Raw genomic sequence first — 25,850 nt, forward strand, 5'->3', positions numbered from 1 at the left:
CCATCTCTGGGGGCTATTCCATCAACCCCCAGTGTTCTGTGCGTTTGTTCTCTTCCCGCCCACGCGCTCACAGGTGGGCCGCCCTCTGCCAAGTGCCCACTATCCCGCCCAAGCCTCTTGCTTCCAGGCACATCCCCATCGCCACCTCCGATACAAATCTGTCATCAGGTCTTTGCTTCCTCTCCATAGTGTCAACATTTTCATTACCCATTTTCTACTTATTTTTAGAAAGTCACACTGGAAAGGACATAATGCAGTAAAGACACAGAAACACACTCAGTGCAAATTAGGTAAACAAGCAGGAAGGCGACAGAGACATCCTGGGAGCAAAGCTGCCTGACGGGGTGCACGCAGGTTCCCACACACACGCAGGTCAGGGGCAAGAGGCCTTCCTGCTCCTACCACGGGATGTAAACCAGAACACTCTCTCTTTTCCCTGGGCCCAGGTTTGCTGTGAACTTTCAGACGGGCTTCAGTGACCATGACATTGCCTTCCACTTCAACCCTCGCTTTGAAGAGGGCGGGTATGTGATCTGTGTTAGAATGTACTGCAACGTGGTGGAGCTAAGCCGCTGCCTATGCTAGAACAAACAAGGTGTGAGTCACGCATTAAAGAGTGAAACACAAGATTCCCCACACCTGAAGTGATGACGAGGCATAGCCGCTGGCATTTCGTAGGAAAGTGGTGCCTCTCCCTTTTCGGTTGAGCTGCTCCCAGAAACAAGGCCCATAAATCTCCTGGACTTTCTGTCACAGAGTCAGCCATCACTGATCAGAGGACATTGTCTTACAAATACCTGTACTCGAGGTCACCTGGGAAAATTCTCCCTTCCCCTTTGGCTCATATTGTTGCCAGAGGAAGTAGGATTCTTCCATGGGATTAAGGGATACACACAAGGAAGGACTGAGGGACAGTGGCAAGACTTCTTGGCATGAAAACAAAGAAAGCGCTTAGGTATTGCGCGTGCACGACCCGGTGGCTCAGCTCCTTGCTTCCGAAAGAAGTTCAGCCACTGGGCCTGCAGGCCCGCACTTGTCCCCACGCAAGCCCAGGAGTAGGGCCGGGACCCAGAGCTGCTGTGCCATTGTCCTGGCATCTGTTCTCATCCCCAATCCGCACTGCACTTGGGCCTCGGGGCTGCTGGAGAGAGAGAGGGAGAGAGAGAGAATGCCTCGGGCCTTTGTTAAACTTTGATTGTATTTCCTTGGGTTTTGTAAGGGGTAAATTTTCTTTCAAACTATCTAATCCCTTTCCTAGATCTTCCGGAGTTTCTGCTCCTATCCTATCTGGTCTTTTCCCCAGATTTTCCCAGGCCTACTCCTTTCCTCTATGATGACCATTTTGGCTCCTGCTGCACAGGCCTCAAAGTGGGGCTTTCTTATCTGGCTTCTACTGAGACAGCCTGAGCAGAGGAATTTTCCCCTCCCAGTGTATCCCTGCCCTGCCCCGCCCCCTTAATCCGGAATGTTGGTTGTTCCTCAGGGTGATGAGAAAACTGGTTTTTCCTGCCTACTCTTCCGTTGTCTGCGAAGCTGTCTTTCCTAGTTAATCTGGCTTAGTTAGCTGTCTGGTTCCCTTCTCTTTCATTAATATCTAATTAGCTGCCCACTGTCACATTAGGGCTGGTCAAATAATTAAAATGACATAAGACAGATTGGGAGGAGAAAACTAAGAATCTTTTCTCAAAACAGCACACAATTGCGTTACAGGTGTGAGGTTCATGTGCCCGACTCTTCCAAAGAAAAACCAATATTCAACCAATCAGAGCTTTGGAGTGAGGAAAGATTTATTGATCGAGAAGCCCTAGCTCAAGAAGACGGGAGAACTGACTCCCAGATGCATCTTATAAAGCTCAAAATTCAGGCCTCTGATATGTCAGGGAAGGGAGGGTGGGTGAGGCAAGATGTTAGTAAGGGCCATAGACAGCTAGTCCCCTAGAAGGGAAAATGCGAAGCTTCTAAATTCCTTTGTTCTTGACTGACTCCAGCTGATCTGAGTTGGGTCTTCCAGTGCCCTGTAGACCTTTGCTAAATGGTCACTGTTTTGAGCATGTTTCCCATCTCTTCTGGAAGAGCATCCACTGCTCTGGCAAAAACTCAAGCCTCAAGTGCAATTCCTCTAGTTAATTGTCATCTGTATAACCAACCTGAAGGTCAACAGAGACAGGAAACCTTGTGTCACAGATGGGCAGAGGTAACCAGGCTATTGATGATTGCAGACAAAGAACTAAAGTGAACATACAGAGTTTATAGCAGAGAGAGAGAGAGAGAGCGAGCAGATTTATTAAGCAATAGCACACTCCACAGAACATGGGAGCAAGCCAAGTCCGAGCAGAGATTGACCTCGGGCAGCCTGGAGGAACTCTATTCTTACGGGGCAATCCTTCCTGGCTTGTTTTGGGGGGCTGTTATGGCACATGTACAAGTAGTTGTATTACTTTAAAGCTACTGTGCATGTGTCTCCCATGATTTTCCTTGATTGGCCACTGGAGAAGGGGTCGAACAATGTTCCTTTATTATAACGCTACTATAATGAAGCAGGGGTCCTGTAGCATCTTCTGCACAGGTGCATTCACGAGTCACCACGAGTCGCCTTTCCAGAAATTGGGAACAACTGGTCTTAGAACAGGGTCTCTGTCCTGCATTGCTGTCCTTTACCTTCGCCCTGGGGCACCTCCCCAGTTTCCTCCTTCCTACTTCCTGCCTCAATTTCACTCTGTTCCACCCCGTTCTGGACATTGGTTATTTCACCAAAGCTTGTGTATGTCAAATATTGACTGGAATCTCATATCTGAGCCTGTGCCTTGACTCACATATGACCAGACAGCTTTTGGGAAGTAAGATTGACATTTTTGGAGCAAATATATCTAAGCCTCTTGGAAAAACCAGCCCGGAGCCTTTCTTGCAGAGTTCCTCACAGCGTAACAAGGTGAGTAAGGAAGGTCACTTCCTGGGAAGCCCAGGAGCCTCAGGATATTTGGGGGACCTTGAGCAGAGAGGACTGCACCCGAATCTATCTGTATTGCAGGGGAAGGTTGATGGCAAGTTCTTGGTTGGGCTTCTCGGCCCGAGAGACTTTTAAAAACCCCACTGTGAGATTTCTTACGAAAAACTCTAGCACCCCGGTGGATATCCGATTCTAGTCCTGTGAACTGTCCTTGAGAGAGTGTCTCCTACCTGTAAACTGGACTAGATCCTGAACGCTTCCAGTTTCCTCATCTGACTCCAGCCCCCCAAACTGCTGTTCCTGGGGTCTACTGCCAGTGCTTGGACTTGGAATCCTCCAGTGCTAAAACCACCCTTGTCCAAAACCATGAAACCTCAAGTCGAACCACTTGATATAAACTTCAGAGAAGTGAACAGAGCAGATCGTGTATGGATAACCTTCGTGTCTAGAGACACTTGACCCACAAACTAAGACTATCTGTCAGATTGCCAATGTCCTCTCACTCCCAAGCCAGGCGTGTAGAAATTTTCTTGACTGGCTGCCCTCCACACTCAGACTGGGTTAACAGACTTCTCTAATCATTAACTTTTGTTTTTCTTTTATTTCCACAGATAATACAGTATTGTATCAGAAGTTGTTTGCATCTTAAGCCTGCCTTGGGGAGCCTACCAGCTTTACTGCTTCCTGAAATGAGTTTAACGAAATTGACCTGTTATCTATCGGGAGCCAGCGACTGGTTCTTCTGGTTCTTCGTGCAGGACTAACCTACCTGCTTAACCTCCGAGCTGGGGAACCTCGGGGAAAATTTCAAAGGCCGTAACGTCCAGGAACAAATGAGTCTGCTGAGAGTATTTTTGGTTTTTTGAAACGTGATTGAAATCACTGCTTATAAACATGTGATTTAAAAAAAGAAAACCAAACCTGTTCCAAAGACTGTACCTGTTGCGCCTTTGCGATAATTTCATAGCACAGGAGGATGGTACACGAAATGAACCTGAGTCAGCACTTACACGGATGCTTTGGGGTTGTAGGTACTCTCACTTGATGCTTTGGACATTTGTGATTTGATTTAGAGTGGAGAGAGAATGAATTTAGCTGACCAGGGACACATGGGTAAACAATGAAAAAAATTTGGCATCCCATTGGAATCATGTAATTCTTCATAGATTTGCTTGACTCTGTGGTGAGATGGAAACCTACTTACTTGCAATGAAGTATTTAGACAGATAATTGGGTTCTAAGCCCTGTCTTCCAGGATTTGTCAATTTTAAGGAGAACGTCTGTGCAATTTAAAATGAAGTTTTCGTAAGTGAGGAGGGCAACAGTGCAGTAACGCTTTCCGTATAAAAGTACGGACTGTATGTGCCCCTCCTGAAGGTGCGCCTGCCCTGTGGCAGAGACTCCTGCGCCCAGACCCTTTAAGGGACTAAGGGACGACCTGAAAAGCGACCTCAGGCACCACCCCCAGGTCTCCATGCCTCACAATTCATTCGGTGACTTCACGTGTGCCTCTCATTTTTTGTAATTCAAAGAAATCCGTAAATTGATGGTTTTAAATGTACACTTTGAAAATGATTTCATGTAAAATAAATGTTGCTGAATTACAATTTTTTTCCTTTCTAAGGATTGATTCCATATGTATGTACCGTATTTTTGGACTATAAGATGCACGCCCCCACCCCCAATTTGGGAGGAATAATGGTTGTTCATGCGGCTGTTGAGTTCTGTTCACATTTACATTGGTGAAATATTATGCTATTAGTGTTATTAAAATATTTCACCAAATTATTTCTTCAAAAAATATTTCTTTTTCCTCCTCTAAAACCTAGGTGAGTCTTATGGTCTGAAAAATACAGTACATTTTGTTCATCTAATCACCCATGGGTGGACACCTGTGTCTTTGCCTTCTCTCAGCTGTGGAGAATAATGCTACTGGAAACATGGTGTACGAACATATCTTTAAGCCCCTGCTTTCGGTTCCTTAGGGTTTATTTCCAGGAGCGGAATTGCTGGGTCCTGTGGTGGCAATTCTGGGCTTAGCTTCTCAGGGAACTGCCGTGCTCTTCTGTTGCATAGGCCTCCGCCTTCTGGTGCCCGTGCACATGGCCTGGGGCACTCACTCGGCCCATCCCACCTGTGCTGAGCCCCCACACACGTGTCCCCCACCGGAGCCAGTGTGGTGACTGAACCGGCCCTGGCGGTTCTTACCAGGACGGCCAGATGCACCTCAGCTGCAGTCATCAGGGAGCATCGGACACAGGTTCATTACTGACAGGTCCTGCTGGCTACGTGGGAAGGTTCCAGGAAGAGAGAGTGGCCTAGGTGGGAATTAGGGTGCAGGAAGGTGACCCCACATGGGGTCACTCATGTGGTCAGTTATCTAGGTTACCCAAGGCTTTCTAAAGGGGAACTGATGGGTGGGAGAACCCTGGATGCTTACGTAACTGGTTAGCCAGAAGCTGTTGCATGGCTGGCAACATGAGTATTTGAGATGTATAACTTTGAAATGGTTCCTTAATGTCAGGTACTTACATTCCTATCCAAAAAGCTAGCACCAGACACTTACACTACAGGTTTCTCTGTTCTCTGTGTCTGTGTGTGTGACCAAGAAACATTTCATCCTGCTGCGGTAGCCTTTTGTTAATTCCACCAAATCGTGTTTGTTTGTTTCTTTGTTTTTGCCATGTAAACACCATCACACAAACTTATTCTGAATGGTGTGTTCATTAAAAAGAAAACAAAAATAAAAAGTGACGACCTTAATTACCAGATTTATCATGTACAGGGGAAGAACAGGGTGGAGAAGGAAGGGGTTTCTTACAAGAGTCACATTTTCTCTTAAAAGGGAGAGACTGTAAAACACAGGTGAAATAACTGGAAAGGAAATACTCACGAAACAGAACTGGACTGAACCCTCAACACCGTGGCCGACAGCGCCGAGACCACACTGAGGGGCCAGGCTCCCAGAGCAGCACCCCACGCCCCCTCCCAGGGTCCCACTGGGACTGCAACAGGCTTTGTGTGCAGACAGAATATGAGATCCCAGTGAACTCAGCTGTGCCCAAAACCCAGGGGCATCTTCCCTGTCCTCCTCGTGGCTCCTGAGGTCCCATAGCCAGGGTTCTGACCTGTGGAAAAGGGCCAAGGTTGTGAGGGGTGGGACCCACCCCAGCCTCAAAACCTCCCCCTCACAAACCACAGTCTGTACAGTACATAGTAATTGTGTATTACACAGTCACTGTGAGCGCTGACCTGCTGCACAGTGTGACTTTGGAAAGAGCAATGCACACAGTGGGAGACAACACTGACCTCCCTGGGTGACTTCTCTTGGTTCTTGTGCCACATTCCAAGTCCCTCTAGTCCCCCCTCCAAGGAGAAATACTGGGTCCTCCAGGGCGTCTCGCCCCCCCCCCCCCCAGGGTCAGGTAGCTGTGGCTGGGTCAGACCCAGTTCTCCTTTTCCTTCCTGACAGCACCCAGGACCCTGCAAGCACCGAAGACCGAGCTGCTGGCTGAAGGGAAGACACTCATTTTGTTTGAAGTGCTCAGCCTGAGAAATGGACATCACTGGTCAGGCTGGGTCCCAATCTGTTGGGAACTGCCCTGCCTGGTTTCAGGAGCTGTAACCTGCCATGGCTAAGGCTAAATGAGCGACCTTTGGACCTTCAGCCAATGAGGAGACAATGCTTATCTCCCTGGCAGCAGTGCTGCTTCTGCTTCATCCATCTCTGCCCCCAGTCCCTGGTCGGTTAGTCAATGACGGGTAAGACCCCTCAGAGGAGGGGCAACCTAAGCCAGACACGATCACTTGGGAGGCCCTCAAGGAAGGACTAGGGGAACTGCAGCAGAAAGGGGGTGATGGACCCTCACTCCCCAGCTTTGACGAACCCTGAGTCCTCAGTCTGTCTGCAGGAAGTCTCCTCTGCCTGTCTTAAGCCTGAAAACAATGACAGAGGGTGGTGCAGCCCTGTGCTGGGAATGGCGGGCTCCCTGGGTAATTAGGCCTGAGAAAGAATATGTGAAACCCTGTGAAACCTGCTTTGCTAAGAATGCTCTTAGTTAAATAATAAAGGCCCCGGCAGAAAACGAGTTTATTTTCCCAAAGTTCTGTAGCCTTTTAGTTGATAGACCCTGACTTAGAAGAAGCCCTAATAGTTCTCTGTATGCTATCTACTGTTTGATCCTTACTGTTTGACAATTATTAATAAGTTGTACCTGAACTTCTGTGCAAAAAAAAACAAACACAATAAAAACCTGTTTGACAAGGGTCAGCGTGCTCTCCCCTTGAGAGAGTTGCAGGGTCCTCTGAGGCGCTCCCCCTTGAGAGAGTAGCCGTGCTGTCTCTTTTCCTCCACAGGACTTGGTAGTCCATGTGAATTTGTCTTGATTCTCCATCCATAATGCCATGGGCACTGCAGGCCAGTGCATGCGTCACCAACCAAAGGGACAGACAGACAGAAAGAAACCGTGCGCCCGCGGGAGGAGAAGGGGAAGGGGAGGAGAACGGAGGGAGGTGGGCGTGCTGAGGACCTGTGCAGGGCAGGCTGGAGAAGGTGGGACCACGTGAGGGGACCTGGGTCAGGGGGGCTCTTAGAACCAGGGGAAGAGTCTGTGCCATAATGGAGACAGGAAGGAGCCCACCCCTTCCTCTGCCCCCTCACTGGAGGCCCCGGGACCCCTTCCCAAGGGCCGGGTGCCAATCTCAGCACTAGAACAGCCTCTTGAGGACTGAGCTCTCCCAAACCAATGAGGGGTCTGGTCCCAGCCCAGGGCTCCATGACACTACATGTGGCATAGCTGCCCCGCCCCCAACCCCATTGAAACGCCCACTAACAGTGCAAAGGACTCTTCCTCCACATCCTGGTCAACATTTTTCACCTTCTGGTTTTCGGTAGTGGCCATTCTCAAGTGTGAGAAGAGGCAGACATTGTGAACGGCTCTTTCAATCTACCCTGCAGAGAACTCAGAGCCTCAGGTCAGGGTCTGGGATTTTGAATAACAGAGTCTGGGAAGGGACTCTCTCCAGGGCGGCCCCTTTCCTTCCTAAGATTGGACCTGAGCGCTGGGAATGGGTCATGTGACTGCACGGTGCCGATGCCACCCTGCTGAGGTTGACCATGCCCTGGCACTGCACCTGGAGAATGCCCCTCAGGGTCTCAGTTGGGCTGAGAATGCCCTACCCTGCACAGCTAGGGCAGGGGGCCCTGGGGCTCTCCTTGTCAGTTGGACTTCCTGTGAGTCACTTCCAAAGCACCAGGGATGCCTCCTGCTTGTCTGCTGGAACTCAGCTGTCCCTGTTCTCCTCGTGACACCTGGGGCTCTGGGAGTCTTGGGTGTCTTCCACAGGACTTTGTTGAGACAGTGTTTACATGATAAATGCACAGATCCCAGTGTGCTGGATGAGGTGAAACAGCCGTGTGACCAGCACCCAGGTCAAGTCCAGAGCACTTCCAGTGCCCAGAAGATGCCTGCGTGCCCTCCCAAGTTCCCGGTTCCACTCTGAGTTCTCTGGCTTTTCCTATGTCCCAGTTCCTTTCTATTGCTGGGGCCACTGCATCCTGTGAACCCCACAATGAGCTCCTTCCTCCTCCTTTTATTCACATCTGTGTTCTTCCCACTTTGGAGTCATGGCGAGTAACGCTGCCATGGACATGGGTGTGTGTTCTCACCACTCTTGAGCTGTTTTCCAAAGTTGTATTGTTTCACAGTCCAACCTGCAAGGAATGAGAGTTCCACTTGTTCCATATCTCAATCAATGATGACATATTCCCTGGTGTCCCTGGTGTCCCCGGTGTTGCACACGATTGCAAAGAATTTGTCTTCCTTTCCCTCCTTTCTGCTCCAGCAGTGCTGTCTGCCCCTCAAGTCAGTTAAATTCTAGTTGATCCAGGAATATAATGGGGGTGGAGGTTGGGCTGAGGGGAAACCGGAGCCTCTCCAAGAAGCCAGTCTTTGCAAATTCTGGTGCATCTAGACGAGGTTCAAGAAAGAAGAGGGGTGCACACACATGCATGACCCTGGGGCACCTTCTACCCACTTGGCACCCAGGTACCCCTTACCTGCTCACTCAGGCTTGACCTGTAGCACATTGGATTCTTGTCTAGCACATTGAAGGGACCTGCTTGACTTCGGGTAAGTTTATCATCACCACTCCTAGCCCCTCCTCCGCCAAGTCTTGGTTCAACCGTTTTCCTTACCTCAGTGCTGAAGCCATTGAAAGGCAGTTTATTTAATGTGTCACCCTGACCTCCATGTCACTTGGAATGTTCCACTGTTTCCGAGACTTCTCATCTCTCTGTTCTGAAGCCAGGAAAGAGAAGGGACACAGGAGTCTGTCTGTCTCCACCATCGTGGTCCATTGATCCTTCTTTGCCATGTCTTCTCATGAGACTTTCAGGATCCAGAGGTTCCTGGTGAAGAAACAGCAGCTGAATCGGCCCATTTCCCCAGTAGGCTCCACTGGTACAGACCAGGCACAGCTCCCAGAGGAGACACTGGGGAGGAACCGGACTGGGTGCACGAGGACTGGCACATGAGACACGGCTCCACACTTAGGTTCCATCCAGCTTGTCTGCCTCTCGAAATCGCTAAAAAGTCACTACTATCCAGATAGCTGGGTTTTTCCATTGGGAAATTATTGAAAAAATGATTTTTCTCTGTGATTTTTTGGCAATGGTTGGTTCATGAATAAAAATGTGAGGCTATTAACACACAGGGAGAGAGGAGAGGAAAGAGGTAAGCTGTCCAAGCGGGAACGCAGAAGCTCCCAGGACGGACCTATAACCAGGGAAGTCACAGCCCCCATGGTGAGGGTTTGCATTTACAAACACAAACTCTATCTTGTACACTTCTTTGTACATGCTAATGTTTTCACGTGAGGAGCAGGATTTTAAACAAAAGAAACACCCTTTGGAGAACCTAAGTATCTTCAGAGAGTGCAGGCGGCCACCAGTGTGCTGTGAGACCTCCGGCGTGTCGCTAGCTCTCTGAGCCCCAGTTTCCCTGTGTGTAAAATGGGTATAACCAGGCCTCCCACCACCCCAGCACCACATCTACCAGAGCGACCGTGTCAAGCAGCCCCATTGTTTCTGGACACTGACTGGGTGCTCGGGAGACACAGCCTCACTAATGGGCGGCACCATGTAGACACCTGCTGGCATCAGGGGGGCCAGGCTCTGTGAGTCAGGGAACCCCCCTGACTGAGTCTCTGGGTGGAGCACAGCAGGAGAGGAAGGAGAGAGCCCTGGGGGGACGTCTCTACTCTCCTGTCCCGAGTTCCATGCTCGCCCCTCTTCCCCCAGAGCCCTTCCCTTCTCTTTGTCTGGACCCATTTCCTCTGGCTCCTGGCTCCTCCCCACTGAGTTATTGGCAGATTGGTTTGGTTTCTATTTCTTTGTTGACTCCTCCTCAGTGCAGAGGACTTCCTGGCTGGTGTGAGAAGCAGCCGGGATCACAAAGGTGGTGGAAAGATGAACTTCGTCAGCAACCAGCCTCCCTTCCTGAACCCAGTGAGTTTCTGTGCATCAGGCAGGGGTGGTGCTGCCAGGCTGAGCTACTGCCTGTGCAGGTTTGCACCTCGTGGTTTCTGAGGACACCACACTTGGGTGGCAGGGGTGGAGGGGGCTTCCCAAAGAGAACACAGAAGGACAGAAGTGCCAGGAGGGGCAGTCCGGATCCGTGCATTGGACAAATGCTGACTGAGCTCCCAGTGGGCTCCCGTCCATCCTCGTGCTCAGGGGAAGGAGCGCACAGCTCATCACAAGGACAGTGATGGTTTGTGGGAATGAAAGGGGAAGTACACAGGGCGTCTGGGGAGCACGAGAGCCCAGCATGTCTCACTTCCTCTGGAGGTGGCCTCCCTGGGTTCAGTCACTACTGCCTAGGAAATAGGTGACCACAGCCAAGCTACTTTTTCCTCTCTGGGCCTCAGTTTCCACATGTGTAGAATAGGGGAGAATCCTAGAGCCATGTCGAGAATCGGGGTGAGAATTCGGTGAGGTCCATTCTAGGGTGCTTGAAGAGTGCCCGGCACGCTGTGGGTGATTCAGGGTTTAGTCTGATGAGGGGTGTGGGGGCAGCAGGGAAGAGTCCTGAGGGGTCTGCTCCCTGTGGGCTGAGCACACAGGCAGGGGCAGCTCAGGGAGGCTGCAGAGGGGCCCTCTGGGGAGGGAGGGAGGAGCGGGGCCGTCCCTGCAGAGTGGGACACTGGGGCTGGTTTGCACCTTTGTGCCAGGTGTGAGGGCCCTGTGTGCAGGTGGGTTGTTTGGACCCTCTGAGCTTTATGATCCCCACGGCATTCATGGGAAAACTAAGGCTCTGAGACACTGAGGCCAAATGTGCCCGGACGGTAAGTGGCAGAGAAGGGAGGTGCCTGTATTTACCTCCAGAGGAGGGAGGGGCCCACAGAGGGAGCAGTGATGGGGGAAGGCAGGCAAGTGGCAGCCCCAGGCCCAGGAGGCCTGCGAGGTGACCCCGTCCTGGTCCCGACACCATAGTGTCTCTAGAAGCCTCCCCCAGCCTTGTTCCTGAGGGCGGGGGAGATGGACTGACAGAGTCTTTCTGGGTGGGGCCACGAGACAGGCGGGTGGGCAGCAGCAGCAGAGTGCTGGGGGCACAGGTCGGTGGGGGCAGTTGCTGCCTGGGCTTCGAGTTGCAGCCCACCTCAGCAGGGCCCCTGGCATGGCCTGCTTTCCCCACAGTCACCAGCCCCTGAGCTCTCCTTGAGGAAGGGCTGGTGGTTGGGCTGGAGAAAGCTGAGCCAGGCCTGGCTGGTGCACCAGGGTCAGAATGTGTGACCTCAGGCCCCCTTCCTGTAGGATGGGGGATGCCAGGGCTCCTCCCAGGCCCTGACATATTCTTATCCTGGTGGCTTTCACTCTTCAATTCCTGGACACACAGTTTTTCAAATGCGAAGGAAAATCCTGCATGAGCGGTTAAAACAGGGCCTTGTAGGCCAGACAGAAATGAGGGTGGGTGTTGCCCCCACAGGGGCCAGGAGCACCCATCCACCCCACATGGTCTCCCCTTCTGGTGTCCCCCCAACTCCCAGGAGTCAGGAGTGACCTTCCTCTTCCTCCAAAGAGTGCTGGGAGGTCACACGACCCGGCTGTTCTGCTGAAGAGCTGAACACCTCTGCGGACCTCACCCCCCACTCCTGCCCCCCAGCAGCCCATCTGGCCCAGCCTCCTCAGGGGCTAGGATGGAAGTGGAGGCACAAGCAGGACAGGGCTGGCCGTGTGGTCTGGGGAAGCACTCAGCGAGCCTGGAGGGAGGATGTTCTGTGTCTCGTCACGAAGGAGCCAGATGGTGGTGAAAAGCATGGGCCCTGGCTGGTCTGTCCTAGTTGGTTGGAGCGTCTTCCTGTAAGGAAAGGATGCAGGTTCGATTCCCAGTCAGGGCACATTTGGGAGGCAAGCATTGGATGCTTCTCTCTCTCGCTGATGTCTCTCTTCCTTCCTCTCTCTCTAAGAAGCAATGAAAAATTGTCCTCGGGTGAGGGGAAAAACAAAGGAAAGAAAAACATTAAACTGACCAGGAGCTGGGAGTTCTCTCCCAGGGCAATGCGGATTACAGACGACCTCGGATTTTGAGGCCATCTGGAGGTCAGCCTTAACAGTCCAGCAGCAGCCAGTGTGGGGATTTTTGCCCAGAGAGACCGGGGAGGTGGGGGGGTGGGGTAGAGGCAGCTGGGATGCGCCCTTCTCCAACCCAGACTCTTCTCACTGAGTCGTCCTTCCAACACAGGGGGTAAGTGCCGGGGTCCAGCCTCTGCAGGTCTCAGGGTCCCCGAAGAATGGACGGCACAGGTGATGAATGAAGAGTCAGAGACCCCGTTGGATGCCGGAGACAGGCCGGCCTCTGTGGGTCTGACTGAACTCTCAAAGTTAGAATTAAGCTTTATTTTTATAGAGATTGTTATATAACATTAAAGGACCAGGTGTATGGCATGATCAGTTAAGCAGAAAAAATCAATACAGAGGTAACTAGGAAAAGTACAGGAAATTACATAGATTCAGTTACATTAAACAAAGGGTATTTTGCCCAGGAGAGCCATCAATCAGACAATTAGAAATAGCTGTATGTACAGAGTTTTAAACATCTTATTGATGAATAGATGTTTATTAAAGTTCTTAGAATTTGGCATGGGTCAAAAGGATATGCTAGACTTAGCAGTGGTTCTAGGAAATTTATTACAAGGCCTTTGTGGTGTCTAACTTAGCCATCTATCTTCCTGTCTAGAATCTTTCTGTACTTTGGACTCTAACTCCTTAGCAATCGTTTCTACATGCTCAGTTTGTAATAGTTAACGAGCTGCTCCTGTTTCTTTACCTAATTCTATTAATATATATTCCTGTGCAAGGTGGAGGAGGGGCTGTTACTCCATCAACTTTTAGACGTTCAGGGGCTACCCCATCAGGGAGGATTTTGTTCTATGGCCAAGAAATCATCTGGTACAACTTCATTGGAATTCTGTGGATCATTGGGCCTGAAATACAGGCGTCTAAAAATCCCACCACCTATATATCACAAAGATAGACATGCAAGGAGAGACAGACAGGAAATCCAGCCACAGTTGCCTCTGCTCTGCAGATGCATCTCATCTGTCCCGGCTGTGTCAAGGGGCCGCTGTTGATTGGCTCCTGACAGGTACGATGGATCCCTACGTTTCAGATGAGCTCACTGAGGCAAAGAGAGGGCAGATCAGCTTCCCAAGGCCCCTCAGGCAACAAGCAGCAGAAAGAGGATCCAGACCTGGACTGTGTCTGGCTGTGCAGTGATGAGCACCTCACCATAGCCTTGGCTGCTTCCCAGTGGCCTGGGGCACACAATGGGACAAACTCCGTGCCCACGGGGCCTGGGAGGTGTGGAGACACCCCGTGAGGGCTCCGGAGGGTGCGCAGGGCCTGGGGGAGGCAACGGGGAGCCCAGGGGCGGGAGGAGGAGGCAGCTGCCCCTGGCTGCAGACAGCACCCAGGAAGAGGCGCTACCCGAGGTGGCTGGGAGGGCAAAGGCCGTGGCCCCCACTGCTCTCTGGTGGGCTGGGCGGGAGCTGAGAGGATGCCTTCCTCTAGACCTTCCCAGGTGAGCCGAAGGGTGACCCTGGGGACAGGCTGGCGGCCTCTGTGGTGCCTTGGGTTTCTGAGTCCTCAGCCAGGGCTCTGGGGCCTTTGCTGGGAGTTTGGCCTGGGGTCCAGCAGCCCCTCTCTCTGGCCTGGTGCCTTCCCCTCTCAGGGTCAAGTACATGCTGCTTCCTCCTAGGGGAGGTCAGCTCCTGGTCACAGGAACTCAGAGCCTGGAGGTGTCCTTACCAGTCTCGGAGTGTGTGTGCAACCACCCGGGTTGGGGCCATTGCCTCAGTTCCCAGCTGCCCCCTGACACACCAGGCCGGCCACCAAGCAAGTGTGGGGGGGGGAGCGTGGCCAGAAGGAGGCCGGCCCACTGACACCCTGCCTCTTCTCCCTACAGATCGTCCCCTTCACTGGGCCCATCCAAGGGGGCCTCCAGGACGGGCTTCAGATCACTCTCAATGGGATTGTGCACCAGTCTGGTGCGACCAGGTACCTGGAACTGCCTCGCTGTGCCCCTCAGCCGGCCATGCTGCCTGTCAGCTGGGGTCGGCTCCCCCCACACCCTCCAAGCTGCCTGTGCCTGGCTCAGGGGATGCCGGGGGAGCAGGGCCTGGCCGAGGCCCACACTGGGTGGCACCCCTGCTCTCTGCCAGCATCGGGACGCCGTTATCATAGACAGACGTCCAGTAGACACAGGGAAGCAGGAGCTCACGGTCTCAGGCAGCCCAGACGCTGATTATTGTGGTCTAGGATTGAACTATGCACTCAAAGACTCAGAGATGCAAAAATAACACCTCCTTTGTTACCCACAACTGCCCTCATTTACTCGAAGCCATTGCTTAAATGGAAATATTTAAATCTGCAGTTAAATTTACTGTGGTCACTTTCTGTCTAAAGTTCTTGCCCAGATAATACCAAGTCCATTCAAAATACAAACGTCTTCTCCGGTTCCCACCCGAGAGGGCACTTTGGGAACAGGGCGGAGCTTGTGGCTGCTGGGTGCTTGGACCCTCCCGCAGCCCAGGTGCCTCTGCTGAGGTCCAGGTGGGGGCAGGTGTGGGTTCTTCCTGATCTGGGTGGGGTCTGTGCACGTGGCACAGGGGAGCCCTTCTGGGCATGTAACACTCTCAGGGAAGTCCCTGTATCTCGATCCCAGAGAAATATTCCATCAACGTCACCAGTTCTGTGCGTTTGTTCTCTTCCCGCCCACGCGCTCACAGGTGGGCCGCCCTCTGCCAAGTGCCCACTTCCCACCCAGTCCTCTTGCTTCTAGGCACATCCCCATCACCACCTCCGATACAAATCTGTCATCAGTTCTTTGCTTCCTCTGGATAGTGTCAACATTTTCATTACCCATTTTCTACTTATTTTTAGAAAGTCACACTGGAAAGGACATAATGCAGTAAAGACACAGAAACACACTCAGTGCAAATTAGGTAAACAAGCAGGAAGGCGACAGAGACATCCTGGGAGCAAAGCTGCCTGACGGGGTGCACGCAGGTTCCCACACACACGCAGGTCAGGGGCAAGAGGCCTTCCTGCTCCTACCACTGGATGAAAACCAGAACACTCTCTCTTTTCCCTGGGCCCAGGTTTGCTGTGAACTTTCAGACGGGCTTCAGTGACCATGACATTGCCTTCCACTTCAACCCTCGCTTTGAAGAGGGCGGGTATGTGGTCTGTAACACAAAGCAGAAAGGAAGCTGGGGGACAGAGGAGAGGAAGATGCAGATGCCCTTCCAGAAGGGCAATCCCTTTGAGCTCCGTTTCCTGGTACAGAGCACGGATTTCCAGGTGAGCAGGAACTCTCCTCCCGCCTTCCCACTGCCTGGGCCCCTGCCCCCCACCAGGTGAGCAGTTCCCCACGCCCCATGCAGGGCCTCTGCCCACCGCAGGACCTCACACAGGCTCACCTGCACCTGCAGGCGCACCCGGGCTTGTGTTACCAGGGAGTCAGGACTAATGAGTCACTGCCGGGTCTTTGGCCTCAGCTACCCAGTCCATTCCAGGCTCTGGCAGTAGCCCTTGATACTCCAGGTGCTCGGGAGAATTTTTTTTGGTGGGTGACCTTGTTGCCGCCCTCGTCCAGGCTCTGGGAATGGTCAGCCTTGCTGGGCGCCATGAGTGCTCTGCAGGTGGAGCGGAGCTGCAGGCCCGGGGAGGCTGTGTCAGCGCTTCCCTGTGGGAACCTGGGTGTTCCTGTCCCATCAGCCTGCAACCTGAGACCCTCTCCTCTGCTCCCAGGGGCATTTTATGCATATTCAAAAGTGCACATTGAAATGACACCTCCGGTGAGCTAAGATTGGAAAGACAAAGCTACTTCAATAAACAAACTATCCTAAGAGCCGTGCAGCCAACAGCTGGAACCCAGGGCTCACCAGGCCTGGATGCTCTTTAGGTCACATGCATGTTCCCGTAACTGGCGCAGCCAGGGAGGCTGGTGCCCCGACCCAAGGGGGAAGGAGGTGAAAACCGGAGAGGACTTCATTTCTAGAACCAGGGTTCCTGGAGGCTCAGGTGTGCTCCCTGCCCTGGTCTGGGACCCCACAGCTGAACTGGGCACTCTTGTTGACAGGTGACAGTGAATGGGAACCTCTTCACGAAGTACTCACATCGCGTGCCGTTCCACCTAGCGGACACCATCTCTGTCACTGGTGCTGTGGGGCTGACCAACATCAGCTTCCAGGTCAGATTGTCCAACCGACCCCTGTGCCAGGTCTGGGTGCAGCGCCCGGTGCAGGGCCCTGTTGGCTGGGCCCAAATGTACCAGGCAGGCAGTTTCCTGCCCAGGTGACTCTGGGGTCAGACCTCTGGCTCCCTGTCCTGTCCTGTACTTGTGGCACCATCTGTGCCCAGAACACCTGCCTCAGCCTCCCTCCTCTTACCGCTCTGCTCTGTCAACTCTCTATTGCCCCCCTGGTTCGGAGGCCATGTGGTTCCGGAAAGAAGCCGAGCTCAGGTTCCAGCTCTGCCACCACATCAGCTGTGGGATCTTAGACAGTGACTTCCCCTCTCCCACCCTCAGTGTCCTCCTTTGTGGCAGAGACATGGTCACTGCCACCCCAGTGATATTGCCTGAGCTCAGTGAGAGGACACATGTCAGATGTCACAAAACGACTCACACGGGCCCAACCAGTGTAGTTCTGTGGGTGGGGCATCACCCCACCAGGCAAGGTGTCGGGGTTCAGTTCCTGGTCAGGGCACACGCCTGCGTTGTGAGTTCTATACCCAGTGAGGGCACGTGTGAGAGGTGGCTGATGGATGTTTCTCTCTCTCTACAAATGAATAAATAAAATCTTAAACAAGAAATGGCTCACAGGGGCCCACACCAGGGACTCTGACGCTCTCTCTGGGATTGCAAATTCTGCCTGTGCTGCCGACCTCTGAAAGGTCAGGCGAAGCTTTGTGCTTGGGAGCTGAGCCGGGTGACGGCCGCGTGGTGACGGGAATGTGCTTGGTGCTGCTCCACTTGCACTGAACAGCGGTTCGGGTGGTGACTTCTATGTGCATTTGACCAAAAACTTTGGTGACCTGGGGGAGAGCCCGTCGAAATCTGACTTCCAGGTGTGGTGTGAGAACTCGGAAGAGTGGGGTCTCCAGGCCCCCATTCCCGCAGGGCCCCCGCAGCTGCATGGGGGCGGTCGTCTCTCTGGCATTTGGATGCACTGCCTCAGATGAGAAGAGCCCATGTTAGGCCCTCAATGAATATGAGCTCCTGTCTCTTTGGTCCTCACCCTCATATTCCTTCCCTACCCAGCGCTCGCTGGCCCCCACTGCCTCCCCCCTGCCTTGCTCTCACCCCTTGCCCCGGACCCCGCCTTTCCACCCTCCCTTGGCTCCATTACAGCTTCTCTTCAGCCCGTGGCTCCTTCTGTTTTAACAGAACACCCGTGTCGTCCTTGTCCAGCCTGCCTTCTCCGGGATGCAATTTTCCCAGACAGCCTGTTTCCCCCCAAAGCCCAAGGGGCGCAAACCAAAAGTGAGTCTCACGTGAGAACCCGGGAGGGGGGCAGCCAGCAGGAAGGACAGAGGGTCTGAGAGAGGCGAGTTCCAGGCAGCAGGCCAGCCAGGGCCACAGGCCCCTTGCTGCCCACCAAAGCTTCCCTCTCTGCATCCACCTGGCACCCAGAGCCAGGACCTGGGAGTCGTCCTTGGTTCTTCCCTCCCTTAATATCTCTGCAGTGCACCAAAGTGTCCCCTGCCCGCAGCCAGGGCCTGAGTGCAGGACACCTGGGCTGGTGCCCCCCTCACACCCACCCACCACCACAGTGACCTTCTCACAAGCAAATCCGATCACATTTTTTTAGCATCCCTGCTTAAAAAGCCCAAAGGGCCCAAGCCCTTCTCAATAGACCTCTGACTCCCCAATGGGATGTGGAGGATCCTCGCCCCAGGGGCCCAGCCCCCCTCCCGGCCTCCCATCCCACCCACTAAACTCACACAGCCTCCACTGCTCCCTCCAGGCTGTCTGAGGCCACTGTGGCTTTGCATCTGCTGTCCTGGTGCCAAAAGTCCCCATTGCCACTTCACCCCCAGCCAGTCACTAACTCCCCTGTAGTGCTGTGCTTAAATGTTGCCTCGGGCCGTCCCCCCTGTGGGGCAGATGGCTGGATGCCCTACCACCTCCGGTCCCGGACTTTTTACAGCTGTGCTATGCCAGTCCCCCTGTCTTGTTGTAACTGTATTTACTTGTCTGTCCCTGTCACTCCACATGCCCCCTCCCCACACCCATGACCTTGGAACTGTGACTTGTCCCTATGTGTATCCCCTGCCCTGTGCACAGGGCCTAGAATGCAGGAGGGACTGGATAAATGAATGAGGAATGTGGTTTGCACAGCCAGCAGAAGCGGACCCCAGCCAGGGCAGGAAGGACAGTTTGCTGGGTGGGGAAAGGGTCCAGGACAGGAAAAGGGCAGGGCTGGGCCCTTCCTTAGGCCACTTGAGCAGTGGAGACAAAGGGCAAGGGGTGTCCCTCTACCCAACCTTCCTGTGACCCGTCACGGTGCAGGTAGGAGGTCCAGGAAGCCTTGCTGGGCAGCCCGACCTTGGCCCTGGCCTGGGGAGGGCCAGGAATGCTGCGTACAGTCAGACACGACTGGGTGGCCATTGCCTTTTATCACTGGCCACCTGGACAGGCTTGGGCAAGTTACTTAACCTTTCTGAGCCTGGTTGTCTCACTGAGCAGAACAGAAGCTAAGGATACCTCCCTCATAAACCCTGAGCGGGAGCTTGGCACACAATAGTCCGCCGTAAATGCCAGTTTGCATCTTCCGGGTGGAAGGTGGGGCTGGAAGGCATCGATGGCTGAGCCTCTCTCAGGGAGCCAGGGCGAGCTCCGTGTTCTGCACGAGTATTTGACACAGTGCTGTCTCTGGAGGAGCCAGTGGGGGTGCGCCCCTCCTGCAGCCCTGACCTGACCTCGGGCTCAGGAAGGCTTGCTCAGGAGCAGGAGGGAAGCCAGGGTGAGTCTGGGGACGCATCCCTACCAGTTCCTGCCGTCGCTTCTGCCTCGGGAGGCACCAATGTTAACCCTCATGTTGATGATCTTTCCCCATCAGCCCCTAGGGTTCTGGCAAGCCAACGCAGCTTTCATGGTGAGTATCTTGTTGTCTCTATGGAACCTCTTCATTCTGTTCTCCTGTGAGTTAGAAGGAGGAGGCAGGGCCAGCATTAGGCCTCCAGCACAGGTCAGGGGCAGCTGGAGCCAGCCCCCTCGACCATCGGCCCCACTGTGGTGCTGGTGGTGGGCCGGTCTGGGTGGCAGGGAGAGGTGGCCGGCCCGAGGATGGGGCCATGAGCCGAGCTGCCCCAGCCCCTGCCAGTCTGAGCACAGCCCCAGGAGCCCTGCTCCCCACATTCACTTCAGTCCTGCACAGCTTCACTGTGCAGGGGAGATTCCTATGAGAAGAAAGATGGGACTAGCAGCCTCAAGTGAATCCATATTTCTTCTCCAGAAGAATCTTTTGCCCCTACCTCATCGCCTTGAGAGGAGAAAGATCTCTGTGCTCCGATTTGGGGGCCTTGTCAGGGCCTTTGAGCTGGTTACTGGCTCAGAGCCCACTTCCAAAGTGTGTGCAAAATGGTGCCCTCTGGTGGCAGGTGGTGGTCATCACAGCGGTGAGAGCTGGTGAAAGCCTGCTCTTCTCTCTTCAGACTCAGTCATGCATGCCAGGCAGAGTGCGCCTGGACAAATGTGCTCTGTAAGTTGAAAACTCTGCTCAGCTCACAGCCCCTGTGACATCCCCCTTCACCAAGGACTGAATTCGCTCGTCCCAGAGAAGGGGCGGAAGCAGTTTAGCAAGCAGGATGGGAACATTTGGGGCTGGGTCCTCTGCTCAGGAGACTTGCAACTCTGACTCCCCTTGGGCCTGTGGGAATTCCAGAGCAGGCTGCCTTTGCCCAGAAGCCCAAGAGGCAGGACCCTCGGGACCAGCAGGAAAACCGTCCTTGTGTGACTAGGTGGGGGGTGCAGTGTCCTGAGGCCAGGACATCTGGGTCTGAGGCCCTGCATGCTCACATCCCTGGGATGTCACTGCTGGTGACACACAAAAGTCACTGCTTCTCTTCCTCCTGCTGGTGCAAGTCAGACGGGCGCCCTGGAGGGAGCAGAGCTGCCTGTGGAGGGCCCAGGCCGGGCGGCTGTGGTGGGTCTCGGACTGTGGCAGGAAGTTCCACCCAGGCCGCCCGGAGAGGGGGTGAAGGGGGGGCCCAGGGGCTGATGCTTCACGTTGGAGCATCCCCTCAGAGTGTGTGGGCGCAACCCCACACTCGATGTCCTGGTCTCTTTTCAACAGAACCCTGTGATCTCACCTGAGATGTACGCCAACCCCACCTATGTAAGTGATTTCTCAGGGAGGGTGGAGGGTTGGTGTGTGCTGGGCAGCGTGGGAGGTGAAGGGCGGCTCACAAAATGAAAAGCAGTCCTTGAGGAAGCTGAAGTTCAACACCCAAGTAAATGAGAAGTCGTTGAAAGGAGCTCTTGCCTTCAACAGTGTCCCTTCATCATGAGCACCTTACTAGTGACTGTCCCTCCTCAGCCCCAGTGTCCCCTGTGTCAGGCCTAAGTCCTTCTCATGACAGTCTGAGCCCACTGATTACTTTGAGGATCCCTGGAAAGTTTCCCTTTGGCATTTACAACGAAGTGAAGGCACCACTTTCCTGAAGAGATACGACTCCCAGGAACAGTGGTCAGACTCAGTGCATAGTCCGAATTCATGGAACCTGGCAGGAGGTTCCCCCTACAGTGGTCGCTGCTCTGGCTGCTGCTGGCTGACCTGCCCCTCTTCCTTGACAGCCGATACCCTACTTCACTGCCATCCCGAGTGGAATGTACCCTTCCAAGAGCATCACGGTGTCAGGCACTGTCCTGCCCAGCGCTCGGAGGTAAGCCTGGGCTCTTGGGAAAGAGAGCTACCACAAGCTCATTCTTGCCTCTCCCCTGGCTCTGTGCAGGATGGAGAGGGGCAGGGTCCAGAGCTCAGTGGGCATAGGAAACTCCTGCGAGCTTCCCACCCCCAGGTTCCACATCAACCTGCGATCTGGGAGTGACATCGCCTTCCACCTGAACCCCCGTTTCGATGAAAACACTGTGGTTCGAAACACACAGATCAATGGCTCTTGGGGACCCGAGGAGCGCGGCCTCCCCCGAGCTATGCCCTTCTCCAGAGGCCAGGGCTTCTCGGTAGGTGCTGCAGCCTCGAGCTCTGAGGGGCTCCCAGAGGCAAGTGGGGCGCGGGGTGGGAGTGTCTGTGGGCCCCAGGAAGCAGCTGGGAGCTGAGGCCTCTGGGGTGAGGGCTGGGCCCAGAAGAACAGAATGTGGTCACCAAATATTTGTTGTTATGGTCTTAGCATTACTGTCCCCCATAAAGAGGTGATGTTATCTGCTGTTCACAGGTGGGAAACAACTCAAGGCAGGGTCCCCGCCTGAGGTCACACAGACAATAAGTGGCAGATCGCACCCAAATGAGCTGTCATTCATTTCTTTATTCACTCCCTCACTTATTGATCACTCATTAGGTCTGTTATCAAGGCTGCTTAGTGCAGGAAGTAGTCCAGGTGTTGCAGTGAGGGAGGGAGCCTTAAGCCAGCAAGGAGGTCCTGCCCCTGAACTTCACAGTTGAGATGGCAGCGAATCACCCCGGGTCACCACAGGTGCTTTGCTGAAAGCCAAAGAGCCTGCTGTGCAGCAGGGGTGTGCACACCTCGGGCCGATGCAGCCAGACGGCTGTGACTGCCGCCCGACACAAAACCGAAACTTCACCTCAAACCTCACCAGATCTTTTGTGATTATGATGGCGATGTATTTATTTTAAAGTATACTTTATGGACTACACTAACACAGTTGTCCCATTTTTCCCCCTTTTCCCCTTCTTCTCTTCACATCCTCCCTCCAGCAATGCCCCCCTTAGTTCACGTGCCTGGTTTGTCCATATAAGTCCTTTGGCTTCTCCATTTCCAATACTATTCTTAACTTCTCCCTCTCTATTTTGTACCTACCGTTTATGCTTCTTCTTCTCTGTCCCTTTGCCCCTTCTCCCCCCACCCCCTTCCCCACTGATAACCCTCTATGTGATCTCCATTTCTGTGGTTCTGTTCCTGTTCTACTTGTTTGCTTAGTTCAATTTTGTTTTTGTTTTTAGGTTCAGGTCTTGGTAGTTATGAGTTTGCTGTCATTTTACTGTTCATGTATTTGATCTTCTTCTTTTTCTTAGATAAATTCCTTTAACATTTCGTATAATAATGGCTTGGTGATGATGACCTCCTTCAACTTGACCTTATCTGGAGAGCACTTGAGCTGCCCTTCCATATTAAATGATAGTTTGGCAGGATGTAGGTCTGTGCCCTTCACAACCTGGAATACTTCTTTCCAATCCCTTATGGCCTCTAAGTTTTCCTTTGAGAAATGAGCTCACAGCCTTACGGGAACACCTTTGTAGGTAACTGTCTCCTTTTCTCTCTCTGCTTTTAAGGTTCTCTCCTTATCTTTAATCTTGGGTGACTACATTATGACGTGCCTTAGGGTGTTCTTCTTGGGTCCAAATGTGTGGCCCAAGTCAACTGTTCTTCCAGCATGACTTAGAGACACCAAAGCTAGGACTCACCTGGTAGAGTGAGGCCTGGGTAGGGCCACGCTGCCTGACAAGGGGGCAGCTCTCAGAGGCCACAGTGCAGTGGAGACCTCAGGGTTTCAAGGAGCCACCCAGGAAGACCTGAGGGGTTCCTCCTCAGAGACCTTGGAGGGAGCAGCTGTTACTGCAAAAGTGAGGGTCAGGGGCGTGGACTGTGCAGGAAGGGGGAGCCCGGGAGGCTGGAGGCCAGGAGAGCACAGCAGGGGCTCCCAACCCCTGCTACACATTCAAGTCACCCAGAGAGCCTGACATGGAAAGGCCCAGGTCTGGCCCCGCCCCGGGCCAAGCAGGGGGAGCCTGGGCATCCGTGTTTTGAATAGGCCCTGACACTCCTCCCCCGGGTAGCACACCACCCTTGTAGGGCCTTGAGGGCCACGGAAAGGAGTCTGGATTTTGACAGAGTGAGTCGCAATGTTTCCAGCCTCAGAGCATTCTCCTTCTACTCAGACACACTGTGTGACTGTGAGCAAGTGATGTGGCTGCTCTGAGCCTCTGTCTTTCCATTGGAAACATGGGACTACTAGCAACACTGACCTTGGAGATGTGGGAGTGCACCTACCTCGTGTTGGGACAGGCTGAGCACAGAGCCCGGCCCACAGGAAGCGTGCTGCACGTGCCGGGTGTGTGGGGGATGACGGCGTTGTCACACATGTGCTCCCACTGCCTCGCAGAGGGTATTTGGGCAAAAAACGACAAGTTAGGAGGGGCCGCTGCAGGAGTGCCGGCCTGGAGCACTCCTGGGTGCGGGTACCAGGGACATGGGGGCACAAGGCAGAGCCCCTGCCCCTGGAGGCTCAGGGTCCAGTGGGAGAGTGAGGATGGGGGCGGGGACAGGACCTGAGGGGGCTCCTGACTTGAGTAGCAGGGGTCAGGCGGTGGCAGAACGCAGGGAAGGCCAGCTGGAGAGGGGTGAACCCTGAGGGGGATGAGCAGTTGCCCATGTGGGGTGGTGTGTGGTGCGGCGCCTGGGGGAAGGGCATTCTATGCCAGGGAACAGAACATGCAAAAGGACGGGAAGGAGAGCGTGTTTGTGAAGTGAATCCCGTGTGACTGGATGTGGGCGTGGAGCCTCCTTAATGGATGGAAGTCAAAGGCAGGAAGAGGGAGGAGACCCCAGCCTGCATTTAGGTTTGCTGACTTTCCAAGTGCACTGGAAATGACACGGCCATCTGTCTGTCCAGGTGTGGATCATATCTGAAGGTCATTGCTTCAAGGTGGCAGTGAATGGTCATCACCTGTTGGAGTATAACCACCGCCTGAAGAACCTGGCCGCCATCAACAACCTAGAAGTGGCAGGTGATGTCCAGGTGACCCACGTGCAAACATAGGCAGGTTCCTGTCCCTGGGGACTCGGCCTAGAGTACGTCGCTGTCTGGATCTGCTCATCACCTCCACCTTCCCTGTCCCTGTCCCTGCCCAGCTCTCCGGCCGTTTCCAACGTGCCAAGGATCTGGAAGAACCAGGTCCCTATGTGGCCCTGCCTCTGTCTGCAGCCCCCCTGGGGTGCAGATGGCAGCTGGATGACACTGCCTTCCTCAGCCTGGGTACCACCTGGGGCTCCAGCTGTCCAATCCTAACATCCAAGAAAGCGGGTGTGTGCAGGTTGAAGCCCTATGTTCTGTCCCCTGGGCACAAAGGGAGGGCCGTGGGCCTTCCCAAGCTCCCAGCTGACCCCTTGTCTACCTTGGATCCCATGTCCCAGCCTCCATTCAAGTCCACCTCAGGCTCAAGCCACCAGCTGGTCACTCACATGGGAGGTGGTCTCCTCAGGTTTCCTCTTGTCCAACTTTAACCTTTCCTTGTATGATCACCAACCCTCCCTCTCCAAGAAAGTGACCCTGATTGATACCCTCTGGTCTTTGCCAACAGAGAAGATCCTCTTCAGCTGGAGGCCCCCCTTTTCCATTGTCCTTCAATAAAGTGAGAAAGAAATATCCCTGGTGCCCGCGTACACGGGATGGCTGTGGTTTATCAAGTGTGTTGGAGGCACTTGGGTTCCTGGAATTGGGGAGGTCTGGCCAAGGAGGGAGCCCAGGCACACTTGGGTGAGAGTGTCCTGATCCATTTCTGCTCTCAGTGGGTCCCCACACATCCCACAGGTGTGTGGGAGAAAGCAGCTGGACTCAGGCTCTTTGCATGGAATGTCTGACAAGAAGCTTGGTAGCAGAGTTGCAGCCAAGACGCAGCCCCCATGCTTCTGAGATGGGCCCAGGCCTGGGTCGGGGCCTGTGAGGGCCAGGGCAGGGCCAGGAAGCCAGAGGACAGGGCAGGTCATCAGTGGGCAGAAGTGGAAGGAAGGGTGAGGAGGAGCTGAGCCAGAGGAGAGCTTGTTGTTGGTTCCACTGTGGGTCCCCCAGTGTTAGGGGGTAGGCGGTGCTGGGAAAAGTGGCTCAGTGTGAAGGTTGTGCCAGCCCCTGGGCCAGTGCAGGGGGACCCAGGTCTTGTCCACATGATGCCAACCCACCATGATACTCCACCAGGAACCCAGGGCCTCAGGAACCAGGGCTCGGGCTCAAAGCATAGACCCAGAGCCAGGAGTAGCCACTGCCCCTTAAAATTGGTTTGAAATAAGGTTTCTTGGGTACCACCACACACCTCAATCAGAGTCTGCATTGGAGAGACATCCCAGGCGTTTAGTGTTCAGGTTAGCGTGCAAGAGACTCTGGGCTAGGTGACCACTGTGCCAAGCAACACCACCGCACTGCAG

The 25,850-nt window shown here is 53.9% G+C and overlaps 1 protein-coding gene across 5 annotated transcripts; it reads left to right on the forward strand.

Annotated features, from left to right (window-relative positions):
• Nucleotides 1–10,336: 10,336 nt before the first annotated feature.
• On the forward strand, nucleotides 10,337–24,931 carry LOC119055910 (galectin-9-like). 5 transcript variants are annotated; one of them, XM_053656903.1, is made up of 10 exons: nucleotides 10,338–10,454; nucleotides 14,413–14,504; nucleotides 15,608–15,809; nucleotides 16,591–16,701; nucleotides 17,899–17,994; nucleotides 19,574–19,609; nucleotides 20,810–20,851; nucleotides 21,310–21,398; nucleotides 21,534–21,696; nucleotides 22,727–23,521. In XM_053656903.1, the coding sequence occupies exons 1-10, from the start codon at nucleotides 10,416–10,418 to the stop codon at nucleotides 22,919–22,921; spliced, it is 1,065 nt and encodes a 354-aa protein (XP_053512878.1). In that variant the 5' UTR covers nucleotides 10,338–10,415; the 3' UTR covers nucleotides 22,922–23,521. The 5 variants fall into 5 exon arrangements, with proteins under 5 accessions (XP_053512887.1, XP_053512878.1, XP_053512886.1 ...); XM_053656908.1 differs by lacking the exon at nucleotides 22,727–23,521 and adding an exon at nucleotides 24,325–24,931 and having other exon boundaries at nucleotides 10,340–10,454; XM_053656911.1 differs by lacking the exon at nucleotides 17,899–17,994 and having other exon boundaries at nucleotides 22,727–23,523.
• Nucleotides 24,932–25,850: the final 919 nt, after the last annotated feature.

This window comes from Artibeus jamaicensis, unplaced genomic scaffold, assembly GCF_021234435.1.
Source record: "Artibeus jamaicensis isolate MK-2021 breed Jamaican fruit bat unplaced genomic scaffold, CSHL_Jam_final contig_1998, whole genome shotgun sequence".
Lineage (NCBI taxonomy): Eukaryota > Metazoa > Chordata > Mammalia > Chiroptera > Phyllostomidae > Artibeus > Artibeus jamaicensis.

What these genes read in the sequence shown, in the direction of transcription:
- LOC119055910 (XM_053656903.1), top strand. Translation starts at nt 10,416, where the DNA reads ATGAACTTCGTCAGCAACCAGCCTCCCTTCCTGAACCCA. An exon ending in TGACCAACATCAGCTTCCAG is followed by an intron (nt 16,702 to 17,898) that starts GTCAGATTGTCC and finishes CTGTTTTAACAG; the next exon opens with AACACCCGTGTCGTCCTTGT. An exon ending in AAGCCAACGCAGCTTTCATG is followed by an intron (nt 19,610 to 20,809) that starts GTGAGTATCTTG and finishes TCTTTTCAACAG; the next exon opens with AACCCTGTGATCTCACCTGA.